Consider the following 17,303-nt stretch of genomic DNA (forward strand, 5'->3'; position numbering starts at 1 on the left):
TAGCCTCTGTTTTGAACCCGCCCTTCTCCCCTCCTCTGTGCCTCAGATCTGTGGTCAGCTTGCAAGAAAAACTAGGTTATAAACACAAAATATTTTCTTTCAAAAAGTCCAAGTAGGAACCAAGATTTGAAAGATTGTTCAGGCAAACGTGGTACGCATGAATCAATCGTTGTTGTCTTTAGTGACTCATTTTTTGTAGCAGGTCTCGACATGAGTGATCAACCCTTTGAGAATTGTGTTTAAGTAGCATTTTACAATTGATAGATTATTTTTACATTCTTATTTAATAGTCACAACAACTTTATTAGATATCATTATTTGATACATTTCTAGGAAACTGAAACTGAAGAGCTTAAAGTTGCTTTCGAGGGTCATAAGGCCAATGGTACAAGTTGTACTTGGAGACCTAGTACTTGGATTCCAAATCCTGAACTCTTTCTACTAGGTCACTTTTCCCCTTTCTGTTGTTGCATCAAGAATTATCAGATCCATTGGCTTATTATTTTACCCTTTAGAAACGTTTAAACATACTTATTTTTCTCATAAATTAGACTTGTGACTTTGAATGCCGCCTTTTTTTTTTTTTTACGGTTTTTACAAATATTTTGTTTATTTTAATGAAGCTGGTACAATGTCCATTTAAAACCCATATCCCAGGCCAAAGAGTACAAATAAAATAAAAAAGAGCAGTGTTTTGCTGCATACACTTCTGCATGAATAACTTTAACTGCTAATGAAAACTTTTCTGGGATCTTCTGACAATTTGTTCTTTAATCTTAAAATGTTTTCTCTTCAGTGAAGCCAGCTTTGGAGTTAGTCATTATTCTCACCACATCTGTTATCTCCAACCTGATATTCCTCTTCTCTTGGTCCAGGACCCTCAGACTTCTGAAGTAGCTTCAAGTTAAGGAAAGGTCATTTTTCCACAGTTCGGTTCTCTGAAAAACTTCCATCTCCCACTGAAAGTCATAGTCTAGGAGTGAAGCAATCACCTCCTAGAACTTCAGGGCTAATTGGAAAGTCATTATGAACACTCGCATTGGTTGATCTTACTTATCACAAGCATGAAAATGAACAGTCCTGGAAAAGGTGGCCTCTCTGTACACACGTGTCATTTTTTTTGAAGGAGAGGGCATTATGAAGGGGGCTGAGGTTTGAGCACCAAAAATCAGCACAATGAAAACAAACTAATGAATAATGGGCACTAAAATTCAAATTTCCGGGTGTTTTAAAGAGATGGGGTGCCAGTTTTCAATTGTTTGAACACCACATTACAAAAGAACTATTTTTAAAAATAAAAAAGGATTAAGGGAAAAGGAAAAAAATAAAAAGAATATCTAAACCTTTGAATGACCCCCGTTTGTTCCCGATTAACTTCAATCATATCTTCTTCCTCCATTCCCAGTTCTTTTGGAGTGTGATTATCAGCAACTCTCTGACCTTCAAAGAGAAACCTGAGTGAATTCATTGGAACTCCCTGTCTTTGACAGTACGATTCTTGGAGTTTCTTGAGATTTGTCGTCATTTTCACTTTGAAGTGAATCTCACTGCTATCCTGTCCAATAACTTTGAGTTTAATGTATTCTCCTTCCTTCTTATCGCCCAAGTCCTCAGTTGAAGGTTTTGCCTCCTGATCAGACATGGTGACGGCAGCTTTACCCCGGTCTCCGCACAGCAGCGGCCTCGGGCTGGCAGAACCTTGCTCCGGGGTTTACAAATCCGTCTCTCTTGCCCACAGCACACCACCGTGGCTCTGAATGCCTTCTTGACATTACATCTAATATATTACAGACTTTTTTTGTCAATGGACTGCAGATAACCTGTCTTCTAGACAAGTAAGGGATTGACAATACAGCAGTACAGTAGAGCTTGTTTCTTACTGAACTTTCTACCATTATTTTCCAGGTTAACATTAGCAGAATACCATGAACAAGAAGAAATCTTCAAACTCAGATTAGGTCATCTTAAAAAGGTAAGTGTAATGAAAAAAACCTGTCTGGAAAAATACAATTTTTGATTCACATTTGGTGTTGAAGCTGTTTGGTAATTTGGGCAAATGTAATTGTCTCACACACCTGCAAAAATTTGAGTATTGTCACTGTCAAGTCTTATTTTAGTGGTGGAATTTGTTTATTTTGAAATCGGCTCCAGCCATTGAGTCAGTCAGAGTGCTTTTTGCACCAGTGGTATACTAGTAGATAATTTGTACTCTTCATAAGGGTTCATAAGTGGTTAACTTTACAATAAAAATTAAATATAAAATAAGAACAGATGATTCTAAAATTGATACTAAAACTCATGGTATTTAGAATCACATAGCAGCTTTTAACTCTTGCCCACACTAGCTAAGAAGAGAAGCTCTTACACCAACCATATTGTAATACAAGGGCACCTGTATTTGTTGTTGACGATGTTCTTTGAAGCTTCTTAGATGTAAATTGCTAATCTTTTAAATTTAATAGTCCCTTTGTTTTGAGTGGGTGCTGTTTTCTCAGATCTTGTCAAATCATTGGAATTTAAGACACTAAGTATAACCTGTACTTACAGAACATAACCAAATAGAGAACCTGATTTTTGTAAAACAATGATTGTGTACCTATGTGTATATATAGCACGTTTCTTGAAAACTGCAAGAAGCTCAACAGTTGTTATATCTGGAGAATGGGCAATAGAGTGCAATGAGTTGGGGGACAGATGACTTTTATTATTTTGTTATAGGCTTGTTTTTTCTGATTAAAATTCTAATTCTGAGAAAATATCTTTTTCATTAAAAAATTTATCTTCCTTTAGCTTTTTATAAATATACGCTATTACTTTTGAAATGAGATTGTATCTTTTGAGCTGTTTCTTTCTTTTTCAATATAGGAGGAAGCGGAGATCCAGGCAGAACTGGAAAGGCTAGAAAGGGTTAGAAATCTACATATCAGGGAACTAAAAAGGATACATAATGAAGATAATTCACAGTAAGCAAATTGGGGGTATACTGGGCTGGAGATTGTTGAACACTTTCTGACATGATCGTGAATGATGTTTTTGCTTCGATTCTAGAGTGTTTAGCTCTATTGTAGGGTGTAATAAAGTTTTATGAACAAAATTGTAATTTGCTTTAGTTAAAAAAATATTGTGAGCTGTTTGTGTGTGTGTGTATCTGAGACAGCATTTTGCATGAACAGAGGTCATTGCAGTCATAGTTGGGATACACTGTTCAGGTTTTCCTACAGAGTGGTTAGACAGTGCAGAAAGAGTATTGGGTTGAAATGTCACCCATTTTCAGAAAAGAAAGTGACTTTCAGCCAATTGACTATTGAGGTTTTTAACAAGATCCTTTTAAGCTCAGCACGTTTGTAGATAAATGTCCACTTTTGTTTAGAAGTCATTTAAGGGGTTTAAACTGGGAGAATTAGAGTGTAGGAAATGGTTTCTATCTGTAGTTTGTTCTTTCCCACATTTTTGTGACTCTGAAAATTTTTGTTATATAACTACAGCTTTTTTGTTCATTGTGAGCCACGGAATTTCTTTCTGTAAAATGCCAGGCAGCAGTAGTTTGGATTCCTGAGAACTCTGTGCCAATCATAGTACTCTGTGCCTTTATTTAGTTTTCTTTCATTTACATTTTACAGTAATCCAATGAGGCAGCTCATCTTTAATATTTAGACTGAGAAACAGGCTTAAAGAACTTGAGTTAACATGATCAGAGACACATACCTAGTATGACCAAGCAGTTAAACTTGGATCTGACTCCAGAACTACCGTTACAGACACCATAATGTCATCTCCCAGGCATGCGGCTGTATCAAAATTAATATAAAGTAGTTCAGTATTAATAATTGGGCTGCATAAAATCAGGAACTAGGTAGAAATATTTTTAAACTTATTTTGCTTGGAATCTCATTTCCTTGTATAGAAAATGATACAAGGTGGAAATCCACATGTGGGAAACAGTTTTATCATGAATACTTTCTGTCTTAAAGAGAGAAAACAAATACACATAGAACATGTGACTTACTTTTTAATCACATTTGTTTTTAAGGACATGTAAAATATCATGGATTTTTTATTCTGCATAGTTTTGGAATGGTGGGAGCACATGGCTGTGAAATGTTTGCAGGAACCAAATTGTACAGTTTAAAAATCCCTGATAAAATGTAGTCTGCCTCCTCACTTTATAGTAGAAAAGAAAGGAGGGAGATCAAGATAGGTCACAGATCTAATTGTGACTCTGCTGACACTAGCACTTCTATCACATGGCTCTACTGCTAATGCTGTTCGCTATGATTTTGCTGTCTCTGAACTGTGTAATTTTATGCTTGTAATTAGCTATATTGGTATTGATTGCCAGACAGTAAGCCCCCACTATAGAGGTGTGAGTAACATATTAGATGCTCTGGGAATTTTGCAAATATAGAAGATTATGTAGGCCTTGACCTCAGATTGTGACATATTCTTTATTTTACAGATTTAAAGATCATCCAACGCTAAATGACAGATATCTGTTGTTACACCTTTTGGGTAGAGGAGGTTTCAGTGAAGTTTACAAGGTAAGTATGAGGAATAAAGTTTAAAGATTTAAGGTTAAATATTTGTTATTACCAAGTTGGAAAACATTTAGACTAGTGATGACTGTGGATTGATGTCTATTAGTTGAAAAATGAAAACTTCAGGAACGTTTATGTTCTTAAACTTATTTCTTCCAGTAAACTTAAGGGACTGAGCAGGATACAATAATTTACCCTCTTATCAAGTTTGAAAAATAAAGATTTTTTTTTTTTTTAAAGAAAAAAGTAAGTGCTCGTTTCTAACTAGTAGTGGAATTTCATTGTATTTTATTCTGGCTTTGTACTTACCGCATCATCCACATTTGCTAGAAATGTTTTAACTTTATTCTCATAAAGTCCCCCCCCCCCAACAAAAAATATACTCATTGAAATTGTTATTGAAAACCTGCTTCTTGTTTAAAAAATTTTTTTCATCATCTAAGTCAGTGTTTAGTAACCTGGCATTCTGCAGGCAATTGGAGGCCATCCACCTGGTCAGCAGAGTATGGATACTGTGTTCCACCAATGGATTTTTACCAAATGAGAAATTTAGCCATTTTTATATAGCTACGGATCTATAACAAGTTCACCAGCCATGGTTTCCATAAATTTTTCTAGTTGTTTCTGGTACCTGGCTTTTAAATGTAAAATTGGTTTTTTAAGTGGTCTAAGTGCAGCTTTTACTTATGATTCAGGTTATGTTTGTATGACTTCGTGTTTGGGAAATTTTGAGTAAAATAATTAGCTTTCATTTCAAATAAAATCAGTAAAAACTAGTTATATCTTTTAATTTTTTTGTTAATTATGTTTGTTGTGGCGATAAATACATAAAATTTAGCACTTTAGCCATTTTCTAGGTGTATAATTCAGTGATACTAAGCACACTCACAGTGGTGTACTACTATCATCACTGTCCATTTTCAAAACTGTAACATTCTTCATGTACATCTGGGTTCATTTTCTTGATATTTCTTAAGTAGGATTGGCCCATAGTTGTTTTTGTATGCAAGTGGCATTGTCTAGCTTGAATGTCATAGTTATCCTAGGACAAGTTTTCTTTTCCTGTGTCCTGAAATGCATTGTCTTATCCAGATTGTTAATTCCTTGACAGCTTCTTAGAGCTGACTCATAAAACCACTTGAGTAGGTATCATCTTAGAGGAAGATATTTGACCAGCTTTTCAGTTCCTTATACAAATAGTGATCTGTCAGATTTTTCTCCTTCCCTTCTTAAGTCAGTTTTAGTAATTTTAAATATTCTGGAAATTCTATTTCAACTTGATTTAAAAATATTACCCATATCTTATAGACCGTAGGTTAATCATTTTTCTTTCCTCTGTGAATCAACTTTTTATTTTGGTGATCATATCTACTGTTTGATTTTTCTGTTTCATTACCTTCTGCTTTTATTCCTTTCCTCTGCTTTTTTTGTTTTCATTTTTTGAATCAGATCCTTTATTTTTTAATTTTTGCCTTTAATCCATTTTGAGTTAATTTTGTATGAAGTGAGAGATGGTGATCTAGTTTCTTTCTTTTTTTTTTTTTTTTTTTGGCATGTAACTCTTCAATTTTCCCAACACCATTTATTGAAGAGACATTCCTTTTTCCACTGTATAGTTTTGGCTCTTTTGTCTTAGACTAGCTGTCCATATATGTGTGGGTTTGTTTGGGCTCTCATTTCTAGTCCATTGGTCTGTGTGTCTGTTTTTAGTCCAGTACCATACCATTTTGATTACTGTAGCTTTGTAGTATAGCTTGAAGTCTGAGGGTGTGATGCTACCACTTTTCTTTTTTTTCTCAGGATTGTTTGGCTGTTTGGGGTCTTTTATGGTTCCATGTGAGCTTTAGTGATGTTCTTTTGCTTTGAAGCCTTTATAGAGCTTTAAAGGATTTTTAACAGTGTTGATTATTTCAATCCATGAGTGGAGAGTATCTTTCTGGTTTTTGTATCATTTATTTATTTAATTTTAAAAAAGATTTATTTATTTATGCATACAAGAGCTGGGGTACAGGCCAGAGATGCGGGGGGTGAGAGGATTCACCAGAGACAGAGTGGGGAACAGAACAGGCAGGCCAACTGAAATATACTGCTGAGGGGAGCAGCGGGCGAGGCAGGAGAGGTCTGCAGCACTATGTGGGTTGCTCCCTGGCTGGCTGGGGATCGAACTCGTCCTGCAGAGGCTTCGGATTGCTTTATAGTGTGGTGCTTAACCCCTTGCGCCACCCGGGGGGGTCCTCTTCTATTTTTTTTAGCAATGTCTTACGTTTTCATTTTATTGTATAAGTCCTTTGTTAAGTTTAATGCTAGGTATTTAATTCTTTTTGTTGCAATTTTGATTTCTTTCTCCTCTCTTTTGCAACTGATTTTTGTAAATTTATTTTGTACCCTGCCACTTTACTGTATTGACTTACTATTTCAATTGGTGGAATCTTCCTTTTTTAGTGGAGTTTCCAGGGTTTCGTATATATATTATCACGTTGTCTGCAAATAGTGCTAGTTTTACTTCTTCTTTCCTAATTTGGGTTCCTTTTATATTCTCTTGCCTAAATTAAGAGGTTTTTAATTTTTTTATAATGGCTTGAAATGGTTTTCTGGTATAAAGCCATGATGTATGCTTGTAGGTGGTCTTTAGACTCTGAAAGAAAAATACAGTTCAAAAGCATTTATCTATGGACCTTCCTTGTGGTGTAGGAGTTAAAGATGCAGTGCTGTCAAGCTATTGTGAGCCACTGCAACATGAGTTCGATCCCCAGCCAGGAAGCTCACCCACATGGCGCAGGAGACCTCTCCTGTCTTGCCCACTGCTCCCCACAGCTGTGTTTCAGTGCATCTGCCTGTTCTGTTCCCCATTCTATCTCTTGTGAATCCTCTCACCCCCCCACACTTCTCGCTTATTACACCCCAGTCTTGTATGCATAAATAAATTTTTAAAAAATAATTTTAAAAAAGCATTTATTTTTATGACATAAGATACTCTGAATGATATGACCTTTGTACTTTAAAGGCATACTGGTCTAAATTTAGAATAATTTACATATATAATGTAGATGATAAAATATGTAAGATATATAATCATTTACAAGCAGCTTCTCTTGTATGCAATACTTTTCTAGAGGTAGCCTACATTTTAAAAGTTCTATGGAACAATCATCACCACTGTACATGGACTATATATCCTGTGCCTTTTACCTTCCTCTCTTCATACATTTGTGAAAACTGGAGATAGGTGTTGAAACTACAGTAATGTTTTTATTTTTTTTTAAAGATTTATTTATGCATACAAGAGCTGGGGTACAGGCCAGAAGTTTAGGGGGGTGAGAGGATTCACCAGAGACAAAGTGGGGAACAGAACAGGCAGACTGACTGAAATACACTGCTGAGGAGAGCAGCAGTCGAATCAGAAGAGGTCTGTTGCACCATGTGGGTTGCTCCCTGGCTGGCTGGGGATCAAATTCATGCTGCAGAAGCTGCGGATTGCTTCATAGTGCAGTGCTTAACCTCTTGCACCACCAGGGAAGCCCTAAAGTAATAAGTTTTTATTTTATTTTTTTGTTTTTGTGTTTTTATTTTTTTATGCATTTTTTTAACATTTTTTTTTAAAGATTTATTTATTTATTTATACAAGCACTGGGTACAGTCAGAAGCACAGGAGGGTGAGAGAATCCATCAGAACCAGAGTGGGGAGCAGAACCGGCAGACTGATGCAGTGCACTGCTGAGGGGAGCAGCGGGTGCCACAGGAGAGGTCTGCGTGCCATGTGGGACCCTCGCCAGTGGCCGCAGGTCTGGAGATCAAGCCGGCGCTACAGAGGCTGCAGGCAGCCTCGCAGCCCAGCGCTCAACCGCTGTGCCACCGGGGAAGCCCCATCGTTGTTCATTTTTAAACAATGTTTGCTTTCCCCGTCTCCCTCAGGTGTAGTCCTCATAGAATTTCCTTTACCAGTGCACCCGTGCACCATCATCACAGTCCGCTGTGCTCCTTCCACCCTCCCTCTGATCCTTCTCCTTCCTCCTCCTCTGCAGGATGTCTCTGATTTATAATTGTTGGTTTTTGTTTTGTATTGTTATTATTTTTCCCCTAATGTCTTATTTGTTTGGTTCCCCTATATTCCTCCTGTAAGTGAAACCATCCAGTATTTTTCTTTTTCCTTCTGACTTATTTCACTGAGCATAATTACTTCTAGCTCCATTTATGTTGCTGTGAGTGGTATGAGTCTATTTTTTTGATTGCTGAATAGTATTCCATTGTGTATATGTATCACATCTTCTTGATCCAGTCATCTATTTTTGGGCATTTGGGTTGTTTCCAGGTTTTGCCTCTTATAAAATAGTGCTGTAGTAAACATAGGGGTACAGGTATTTCTTTGAATCAATGGTTTTATTTCCTTTGGGTAGATCCCTAGGAGTGAATTGCTGGGTTATATGGTAACTCCATTTATAGTAGACTGAGGAACCTCTTGGTTTGTTTTTTAAGATAGCTTGTTTTAAGTTTGAGAGTGTTTTGTAGAGGAAAAAGTGGCCTTTCCCCCCATGTCTTTGGACTTTAATATGACTGTTAATTGCATAGAGACAACTTTCCCAAAAAGATCAAGAGCTTATGTTCAACATTGCTTATCATTAGGAAAGTGCAAATCAAAACCACTGAGATTTCACCTCACACAAGTTAGAATGACTATTACCAAAAAAGTCTAATTATAAGTGTTGGTAAGAATGTAGAGAAAAGGTAATCCTTCTGACAGCGGATCTTTATTTTATTTTATTTTTTGAGTTTGATACTTAGAAGTACATTAAGTTTTAGGTTTTTCTCTGGTTTTTATTTTTTTTTTTTTTTTACATAATTTTTCATTTTTAAACAATATTTGCTTACCCCCACCCCCAGGTGTAGTCCCCATAGAGTTTTTTTTTTTTTTTTAAGATTTATTTATTTATTTATACAAGCAGTGGGTACAGTCAGAAGCGCGGGAGGGTGAGAGAATTCACCAGAGCCAGAGCAGGGAGCAGAGCAGGCAGAAGGACCGAAGTACACTGCTGAGGGGAGCAGCGGGTGGCAAGGGAGGTCCGCACGCCATGTGGGACCCTCCTCCGGTGGCCGGGGAGCAGCCGGGGATCGAACCGGCGCTGCAGAGGCTACGGGCAGCCTCGCAACCCAGCGCTCAACTGCTGCGCCACCAGGGAGGCCCCCCCATAGAGTTTTAAAGTAGTAAGTTTTTAATCTGAACTTCTAAAAACTGAGAATTTATTGAGTTTCTCAGTAAATTCTTTGTTATGAGGAAGTCTGTTGTGTTGAAATGCTACTTGTCAAATTTTGGTTTACACCCAACTTCCTAAAAACTGGTATGTTAATTTTTTCCATACCCTGATAATAGCACTACCTAGCTGATCCTGGACTTTGACAGTGATGGCTTTTGAGAGAAAGTATGTCCCTTTCTTTGGACAGTGTTGGAAAATTGATATGGTGTGACTAACTTCAGATCTTACAGGAACCAGAAACTACTCTTCATATACCCAAAGGCAGGACTTTTTTGTTTTTGTTATTTTAATATATACAATAAAACAAGTGACAAGGCTGTTTTCTTAACAAATTCAAAGAGGTATATCTTTATTTCTGAAAGAGGCAGAGAGTCTAGGTTCTTGGCATTTCAGAAGTGGCAGGACTTAATGCTGGAGTGTCAACTAAAGGGAGAAAGGTCCCAAAGGAAGGGTAGATGATGTCCAGAAAGAGAATTGTTTTTAAATGACTGTTAAGGCAGGGGTTGTCTTTCTGTTTGTGGTTTATGCTTGGTTTTTTTCCTAAACCCCTTGGTGCCAGTGTGTCTGGAGACTTCTGAATTATCTGATCGCAAGTTTATTACTTTACAGCTGTGATACAAGTATGTGATGTATTGTCCACTGCTGTTTTTATTTAATAGTGTATTTTGGATATCGAGTGTGTCGAACTGTTAAATAGAAGCTTCAGGTCAGTTGCTTGTAATTCTTGTTAGCTCTTAACCACAATGTAATTTGTCCTTTTCTTTATAGGCATTTGATCTAACAGAACAAAGATATGTAGCTGTGAAAATTCATCAGTTGAATAAAAACTGGAGAGATGAAAAAAAGGAGAATTACCACAAGTAAGTGATACTATAGTATCTGATTTTTTTTTTTTAATTTAGTAATAATAACTTTAGTTTGGGCATAGTGTTAAGACCTTCACATGTATAGTTGTTTGTATTTACTCCTTATAACTATCCTAGAAAGAGTAACTGTTCTCTTACTGATAAAGAAACTGATACAGAATTTGAATACCAGTTACGAAATGGTTGAGCTGGTATTCAAATCAAGGCTTTTTAAAATCCGCAACTCATGCTCTTAACCTCCCTTCCATGTGTGGCTCAAATTAGCTACAGTAGACAAGTAAAACCTTGGAAAAGGGGCTCTGAGGGGCGTCAGGTGGGGCCTTTTCCAATGTTTCAGACATTTCATTATGGAGGAGGTGGTAGAAGACACCTGGTGTGCCTCAGTAGTTCTTGTTTGACTTGTGTAGCCCCTTAGTACTGTGCTCGCCTCTCCCATCACAGCTCGTTCATCCCACAGTCCATGTGCAGGTGGCCCTTAGTCACTTCTCTCAGTGGGCTCCGCTACCAGTGGCCCTCATTTGTGCTTGGGGGAGGTGGTTTCCTTAGAATGAATAGTTATCACATGTGTGGTGTAAATTTCTTTGAACTACTAATGTCAGGTCCCTGTCTTTCCCACAGCCACTCACCCACTTCAGAACATTGGATTTCATAGCTCATTTGCTTTGGAGGCCACGCAGACTGGATTTGCTGTTAGGATCCCTACTGGGCTGAATATTATTTCCTTGTTTAGGGAAAAATAGTAAACTAGACACGCCCTTTCTCTGGAAGGAAGAGACACCCCCTTTTGACTTAACAATTAGCCTCCTTTCTATAAAATAGTGTTTTTGTTTTTTTTTAAATAAATAGTACTTTGGATACAAATTTTTAAAAATGAAGAAAAAAATTAAAAATATAGTACTTTGGGGGCAAAAAGCAGACTTTGAAGTAGTCTTTTAGTTGGCTTTTAAATTTCAAGGGGAAAATAAAGCATTTTTAGATCATCAGCCAGTTCTTGGGGCATGAATCAAAGCAACTCTGGTTTTATATGTATTGTTCATCAGAGACCCAGGCCTGTTTCTCTTTCATACACATTGACAATGTCACTTAGCTCTAGAGAAGAAAACATACCCTGAGGAATTAGGAAAAATAGGGCTTGCTTAGCAGAGGTAGGAATAGGGTGATAGGTGGTTTATGTGTGGCACACTACATGTGTATCTTACATGACAGCCAGCTGTAGTCCAGATGCTTCTGAGCAACAGTTACATTAGCATAAGAACGCTCCAGCCACTCAGTGCACAGGGATGTATGGCATGCTTCAGTAAATGCCAGGAGCACTTCAGAGAAGGAAACCCCATGTTCTGACCAGCTACAAATGAGAAATGGCCCCTCATATTGAGATGAGTGCCTGAGAGTGTTGGGACAGCACATGACTCCGTAAAAATGCCCCTCCAGCTATCCTGGAAGCCCTTCTATGCATTGGCCACTGAAGACCAGTTGAATCTACTAGGTCAACCATGAGAAAATAGTTTCTGTGGTGGGATTTGTACATATTTGGCCTAGTCTTCGTATTCAGCTGTTAGGCTGACCTTAAGTAGAACTCTGGAGTTGAATCTGGTGGTAGGTGGGCATTGTGTTCATCCTTGCTTTTTGCAACAGTGGGTTATTGCAGCCAGGACCATGTACTGCCTTGGTACCTTTGGCAACCAGTTTGAGTCGTGGTGGGTATGGATTGCATATCTTTCTCACATTTCTGTGCCAGGCAAGACAAGTAAAGGGAATGGCCTCATTTTTCTGAGCCCTCTCTGAATCCAGCTTCAGACTCCCTGTGGTACTTTCTAACTCTTTGTTTCTTCACCAGAGTTGGAATCATGGTGCCTGAGCACCATCTGTGGAGCAATCTGGGTCATTTCCCAATTGACAGACACACTGGGGAGGGGAGGGGAGATGCAGAGTTCTTGTGATCTCCAGTCATTCTTGGGGGGAAATTCTTAAGCATCTCCATCTTTCTTGGGAAGATTTTGCTTGCTACACGATGTGCCAATCAAACTGATGAAGTTTAGGCTATAGGTAATAGTAAATCAGGAAAATGTTGCTAACTCCTTTGAATTTAAAGGAGGCTTTATCAAGCACATGACAGATTTTAGAGAATGCTTTAAAAATTGAATATTAAACAAAAAGCAATACCCTTTAGTGATACAACATTATAAAATATGAAAATATTTCTGTTACTCTGCATAGAGTTCTGATTGGGGGTCGTGACTTCTTAGTCCCATCTGGAATCAAGACACTTACTGTGGTAAAAGTGTAGGGGAAAAAAAATCAAAGAAAATGAAAGGATTTTTTTTAGTTTTGAGATCTGTACCTCCTTTCCTCTCCACCCCTCCCCCCCAGACTCATTGTTTTACTTTTGCATTGTGAAAATATTAATAGGCGGGGGCATCCCCGGTGGCGATTATTAAATTCATATATATAAATTGTCATTCTAAGAAAACTAGGGTTTCCATAATTTCCCATTTCCTTGGAGAAAGTAAAGCTAATAGCCCTCTAGGTCTTTTTTGTAAGGAATGTAAAGCACTGTTAATTGTCTTATATAACCTGTGATCCTTTCACCCAAGGAGTTTACATGCTAAAATTGATTCCCTTAGTGTAAGCCCAGTATATAAACATTTCTAGATATGAAGAAGAAAAAAAAACTTTCTAATATTTAAATCTGATTATTTGGTGATTAATGTAAAAGGTGAAATTGTCATAGAACGTGAACTTGAAGGCAGTTGCAGCCATCATTGAACAAACATTTGCACACATACTATTTTCTTAACAGATTGTATAGATACTTAACAGGAGGAGGATGTGGAAGCATAAGGAGACCCTAGAGATGTGAATGGAATGAGTAGGTGGGAACAGTGGAGAGATGAGTATCTTTGAAGAATATTTTTAGGAGTATCCTTGAAGAATTCTCAAAGGCCAAAAATACAGAATGTTTTAATTATCCATTTTGTTTGCAGGCATGCATGTAGGGAATACCGGATTCACAAAGAACTGGATCATCCCAGAATAGTTAAGCTGTATGATTACTTTTCACTGGACACTGACTCGTAAGTCCTGTGCCATTTTAGCTTAGTAGTTAATGTTTTTTTGCTGCATGTTGACTACTCATAAGTAGAGTTTAAATCTGAGTCTAGGAAATAGTTTGTGAACAAGCCAGATATATTTATTTGTGGGCAAATGATCATATGTGAATTCAGATTTGGGCCATGAAAACATCTCTTAACCACAGGATGTGTGCAGCTGGGTGGGGAGAAGGGATGAGGCTAATTTATAGTATTTACCAATTTCTGTGGTATAAATACTTCCAACATATCCAATTTCAAGCTACCAACTTGAAAAAGGAAAACAGCTTTATCAAGCTATAGTTTACATTTATCGAGCTATAATTTACATATAGGTCTCCCATCTAAAGTATGCAAGTCCGTGGTTTCTATTGTATTCACTGCCCATCACAAGTCAAATTCAGAATTTTCAGCCCTCAAAAAGAAACCTTGTACCTCTTGCTGTGTCCCTTCTTCCCTCCTGTTCATTCCTCTAACTCTTGTAAACACTAATCTGCTTTTTATCTCTATGGATTTCCTTCTCTCTACATTCCTCTGAATGAAATCATGCACTTTGTGGCCTTTGTAACTAGCTTCTTTCACTTTTTACGATGTTTTTTCAGGGCTCATCATTGTTACATCGTGGTCAGTACTTTACTACTTTTTATGACCGAATATGTTCCACCTTTTCTTTATCCATTCACTCACTGATGGTTTAAGAACCAGCTCACAAAATTCCCTAAAATTTAACTGTCAACTCTTGAAAACAGGCACACATTGGTGCCAGAATACCACTGACATGCCCCAGTGAGTGTGCATTGTTCCAGAGTCCCTACCTGACTCTGGAAACTCTGATGAACACTGACAGGTCTTTTAACAAAGTACCAGAAATGTGATTTTTGCCTAGAATGAGAGAATGAATGTGGCACAGATAGATCATAGCCCAATGCTGCCTGTCAAATACAGGCTCATGGGCTGTTCCCCTATTAAAGCATATAGTTTGTTGGCTTTTAGCATATGCACAGATAATTGCAGCCATCCCAGTAGTCAATTTTAGAACATTTTTTCTCAGTTCAGGCTTCTCACTTGATAGCTGGAGTTTGAAGATCAGAGAAGTGGCTTGTCTGAGATGTTTGATAACCTTAGACATTGATGTATTTTGTTACCTGGTACAACTAAGCCCTAGTACCTCTGAATTTATCCAAGAATTTATAGACATTTCAGTGTTTGAAAATGTCTTCTGTGTCAAAGTCTGAACTGTGACAGAAGAACATACCCTTGGTATATTCACCTGCAGGTGTTCCTACCAGTGTGATTCTAGAAGTTACTGATCTGTTCCAGACAGCAGCTGTCTCAGAGATTGCTATGCAGAGAACTGACTCACATTTAGAAATGACCTCCAAAAGAGACCATAATTCCTGATAAAAACATGAGCTATCTCCTCTTCCGTCTGCTCAGGAATATCCTCTTTCCTGTAGGGCGCCCTGTACCAGGCGTAGTCATGTGTGTTTAGCATGGTGTGGGGTTCAGAAAAAAATTTAGAGAGCAGGTCTCCACATGGTGGTTTTACTGTTTTGAGTTAAATACTTGAATACTACATAGGCCCATCTCTCCCATCTGAAATGTAAATACAAAAACCACTTCAAGGGTAGTAGAATGACTTGGATGATCTGCTGTTTGGAATTACATATACACTTTGAACAAATCAGATAAATTTAATTGATTCTGTGGTCTTCTTGAGTTTATGTTTACTTTGCCCTTCCTATTGTGTGTCTGATGATATTTTACCAAAAAGGAGTCAGACCATCATTTTAGAAGTCTTATGAGAGTTGCTTAGACATTAAAGGTGAGGTTTTCATTTCTAGCTTGCATTTGGGTCAAAGAATAAATCCACAGAGTGTGAAAGTTTATCTCAAAATTCATTGTTTCAGATGAGAGAATATAAATTTCATGCACTAATTCTCGAGTAGAGAGTTCACATGTTTACCAGAAGCATAAGCCTGTCATTCAGTTTTGGGCTCCCACAGGACTGTGGTTGTCCACATTTCCTTTTTGAAGGCCCCTAATTGCCCAGACACCTATCGTGCTGGTCTCAAACCTTGTTGCTCTCGGGTCTTTCCCCAGTTCTGCGTTTTAGGTGAGTTTACCAGTCTCATGTGTCAATATTGTTCATCTAGTTTCAGCCAGTTAAGTGATGGAGGTGGCAGTAGGTGGCGACCTCCCCCTGCCCAACCCCCAACACACACAGTGTGTGGTTCTAGTTTCCCTTAGTAACCCTTAATTCTGGTTGTGCCATCTCTGCCTTCTGGCCTTTGGGTGCTAATGGCTCCTGCTCTTGATGGTCTCTGGGGTGCCTCACTAGCTAGTTTATCTTGTCAGCTCTTCATCATCTATGTGATCAGTTCTCCTAATTGAAACCTCTTTGTTTTAAACACTCATGCGATTTTTATTTCTTGAGTGATAAGATCACATTGTTACAACTTAGAATAGCTTGTTTATCAGGAATATTCAAGCAGTGTGGGACACCTTCAGTTTTTAATTGCCCTGGAAGACATACATGACCCTCAATGCCATGAATGATATACAACCTTAAATTTGGGTCTTTGTGTTGTATTGATATAAGTGAAGCAAAAAAAATCCATACTATGTAATAAACAAACTTGTTAGAACCACAGATACCATATTTTTAAAACTCATATACCTGTTTTAGCAAAGAGAAATTATAGTACTTTTTTTGTGTCAAACTTCCAGGGGCAATGAAGAATGTAGCCCGTCCTTGAGACCCTGTCAAACCCTAGATTCTTCCTCACTGTCATCACTGAGGGCCGTATGAAATGTTTGCAGTGAGAATTGTGTACCCAGTATGCTTGTTTAGAAATGGAACATGATGTTGGTTATGTAAGGTCTGAGACCCTTTCAAAAAGTTATCTAGCTTAAATATGTTACAGTTCTTGTTAGTGTCCTCATTGTCTGCATTCAGGAAGAGGTATGCCATGGATGGACTTTGGCACAATAGACTTGACTGGAGGCTCTCCACTAAGAGTAAGCCATGCAGGTAGCTAATACTGAATAAAGAGTAGAAGAATATTTCAAGGAACAAAGACAAAAGAAGCGAGAAGATAATGAACTCAGTTTTTCTCTAGGGCTGGTTTAGGTAGATATAATCATCTGCTCTTATTCCTTGGTCAAATATTGGTTTATTTGTCTTTAGGTTTTGTACAGTATTAGAATACTGTGAGGGAAATGATCTGGACTTCTACCTGAAACAGCACAAATTAATGTCGGAGAAAGAGGCCCGATCCATTATCATGCAGATTGTGAATGCTTTAAAGTACTTAAATGAAATAAAACCTCCCATCATACACTATGACCTCAAACCAGGTATGTCTAACTTTTAGGAAACCATATTGGTGGCTTTTCTTTGGCTTTATAAGTGATTTAAAGCTTTATAAAGTTGGGGACATTGGCAGAAGCCCAGAAAGCATAATTAACATCTGACTTTGAATTGCCTGGGTAGGTGTGGGAATGAGTCCCGGCCATGCAGTGCTGGATTCAGAGGGTGGGTTGTAGTAAATGCTCTGAAGA

At 37.8% G+C, this 17,303-nt stretch overlaps 1 protein-coding gene and 1 pseudogene across 7 annotated transcripts in view; one reads left to right on the forward strand and one right to left on the reverse strand.

Annotated features, from left to right (window-relative positions):
- TLK2 (tousled like kinase 2) overlaps positions 1-17,303 on the forward strand; it is a gene marked incomplete at both ends in the record, with an annotated part of 106,869 nt that overhangs the window by 77,685 nt on the left and 11,881 nt on the right. For 5 of the 6 annotated variants that reach the window (XM_084237590.1, XM_084237591.1, XM_084237587.1 and 2 more), the window contains 6 exons: positions 1,906-1,972; positions 2,866-2,963; positions 4,457-4,538; positions 10,553-10,644; positions 13,635-13,724; positions 16,930-17,099. In XM_084237590.1, the coding sequence (XP_084093716.1) occupies positions 1,906-1,972; positions 2,866-2,963; positions 4,457-4,538; positions 10,553-10,644; positions 13,635-13,724; positions 16,930-17,099 (599 nt within the window). Of the gene's footprint in view, positions 1-1,831; positions 1,973-2,865; positions 2,964-4,456; positions 4,539-10,552; positions 10,645-13,634; positions 13,725-16,929; positions 17,100-17,303 lie in introns of all 6 variants that reach the window. The other variant, XM_084237586.1, reaches the window with a different exon arrangement.
- LOC311173556 (small ubiquitin-related modifier 1-like) lies at positions 1,289-1,642 on the reverse strand (annotated as a pseudogene). Its single transcript has one exon. The product of its transcript is annotated as a small ubiquitin-related modifier 1-like (transcript).

Source organism: Talpa europaea (assembly GCF_964194135.1).
Source record: "Talpa europaea genome assembly, chromosome: 7".
In the NCBI taxonomy this organism is placed as follows: Eukaryota; Metazoa; Chordata; class Mammalia; order Eulipotyphla; family Talpidae; genus Talpa; species Talpa europaea.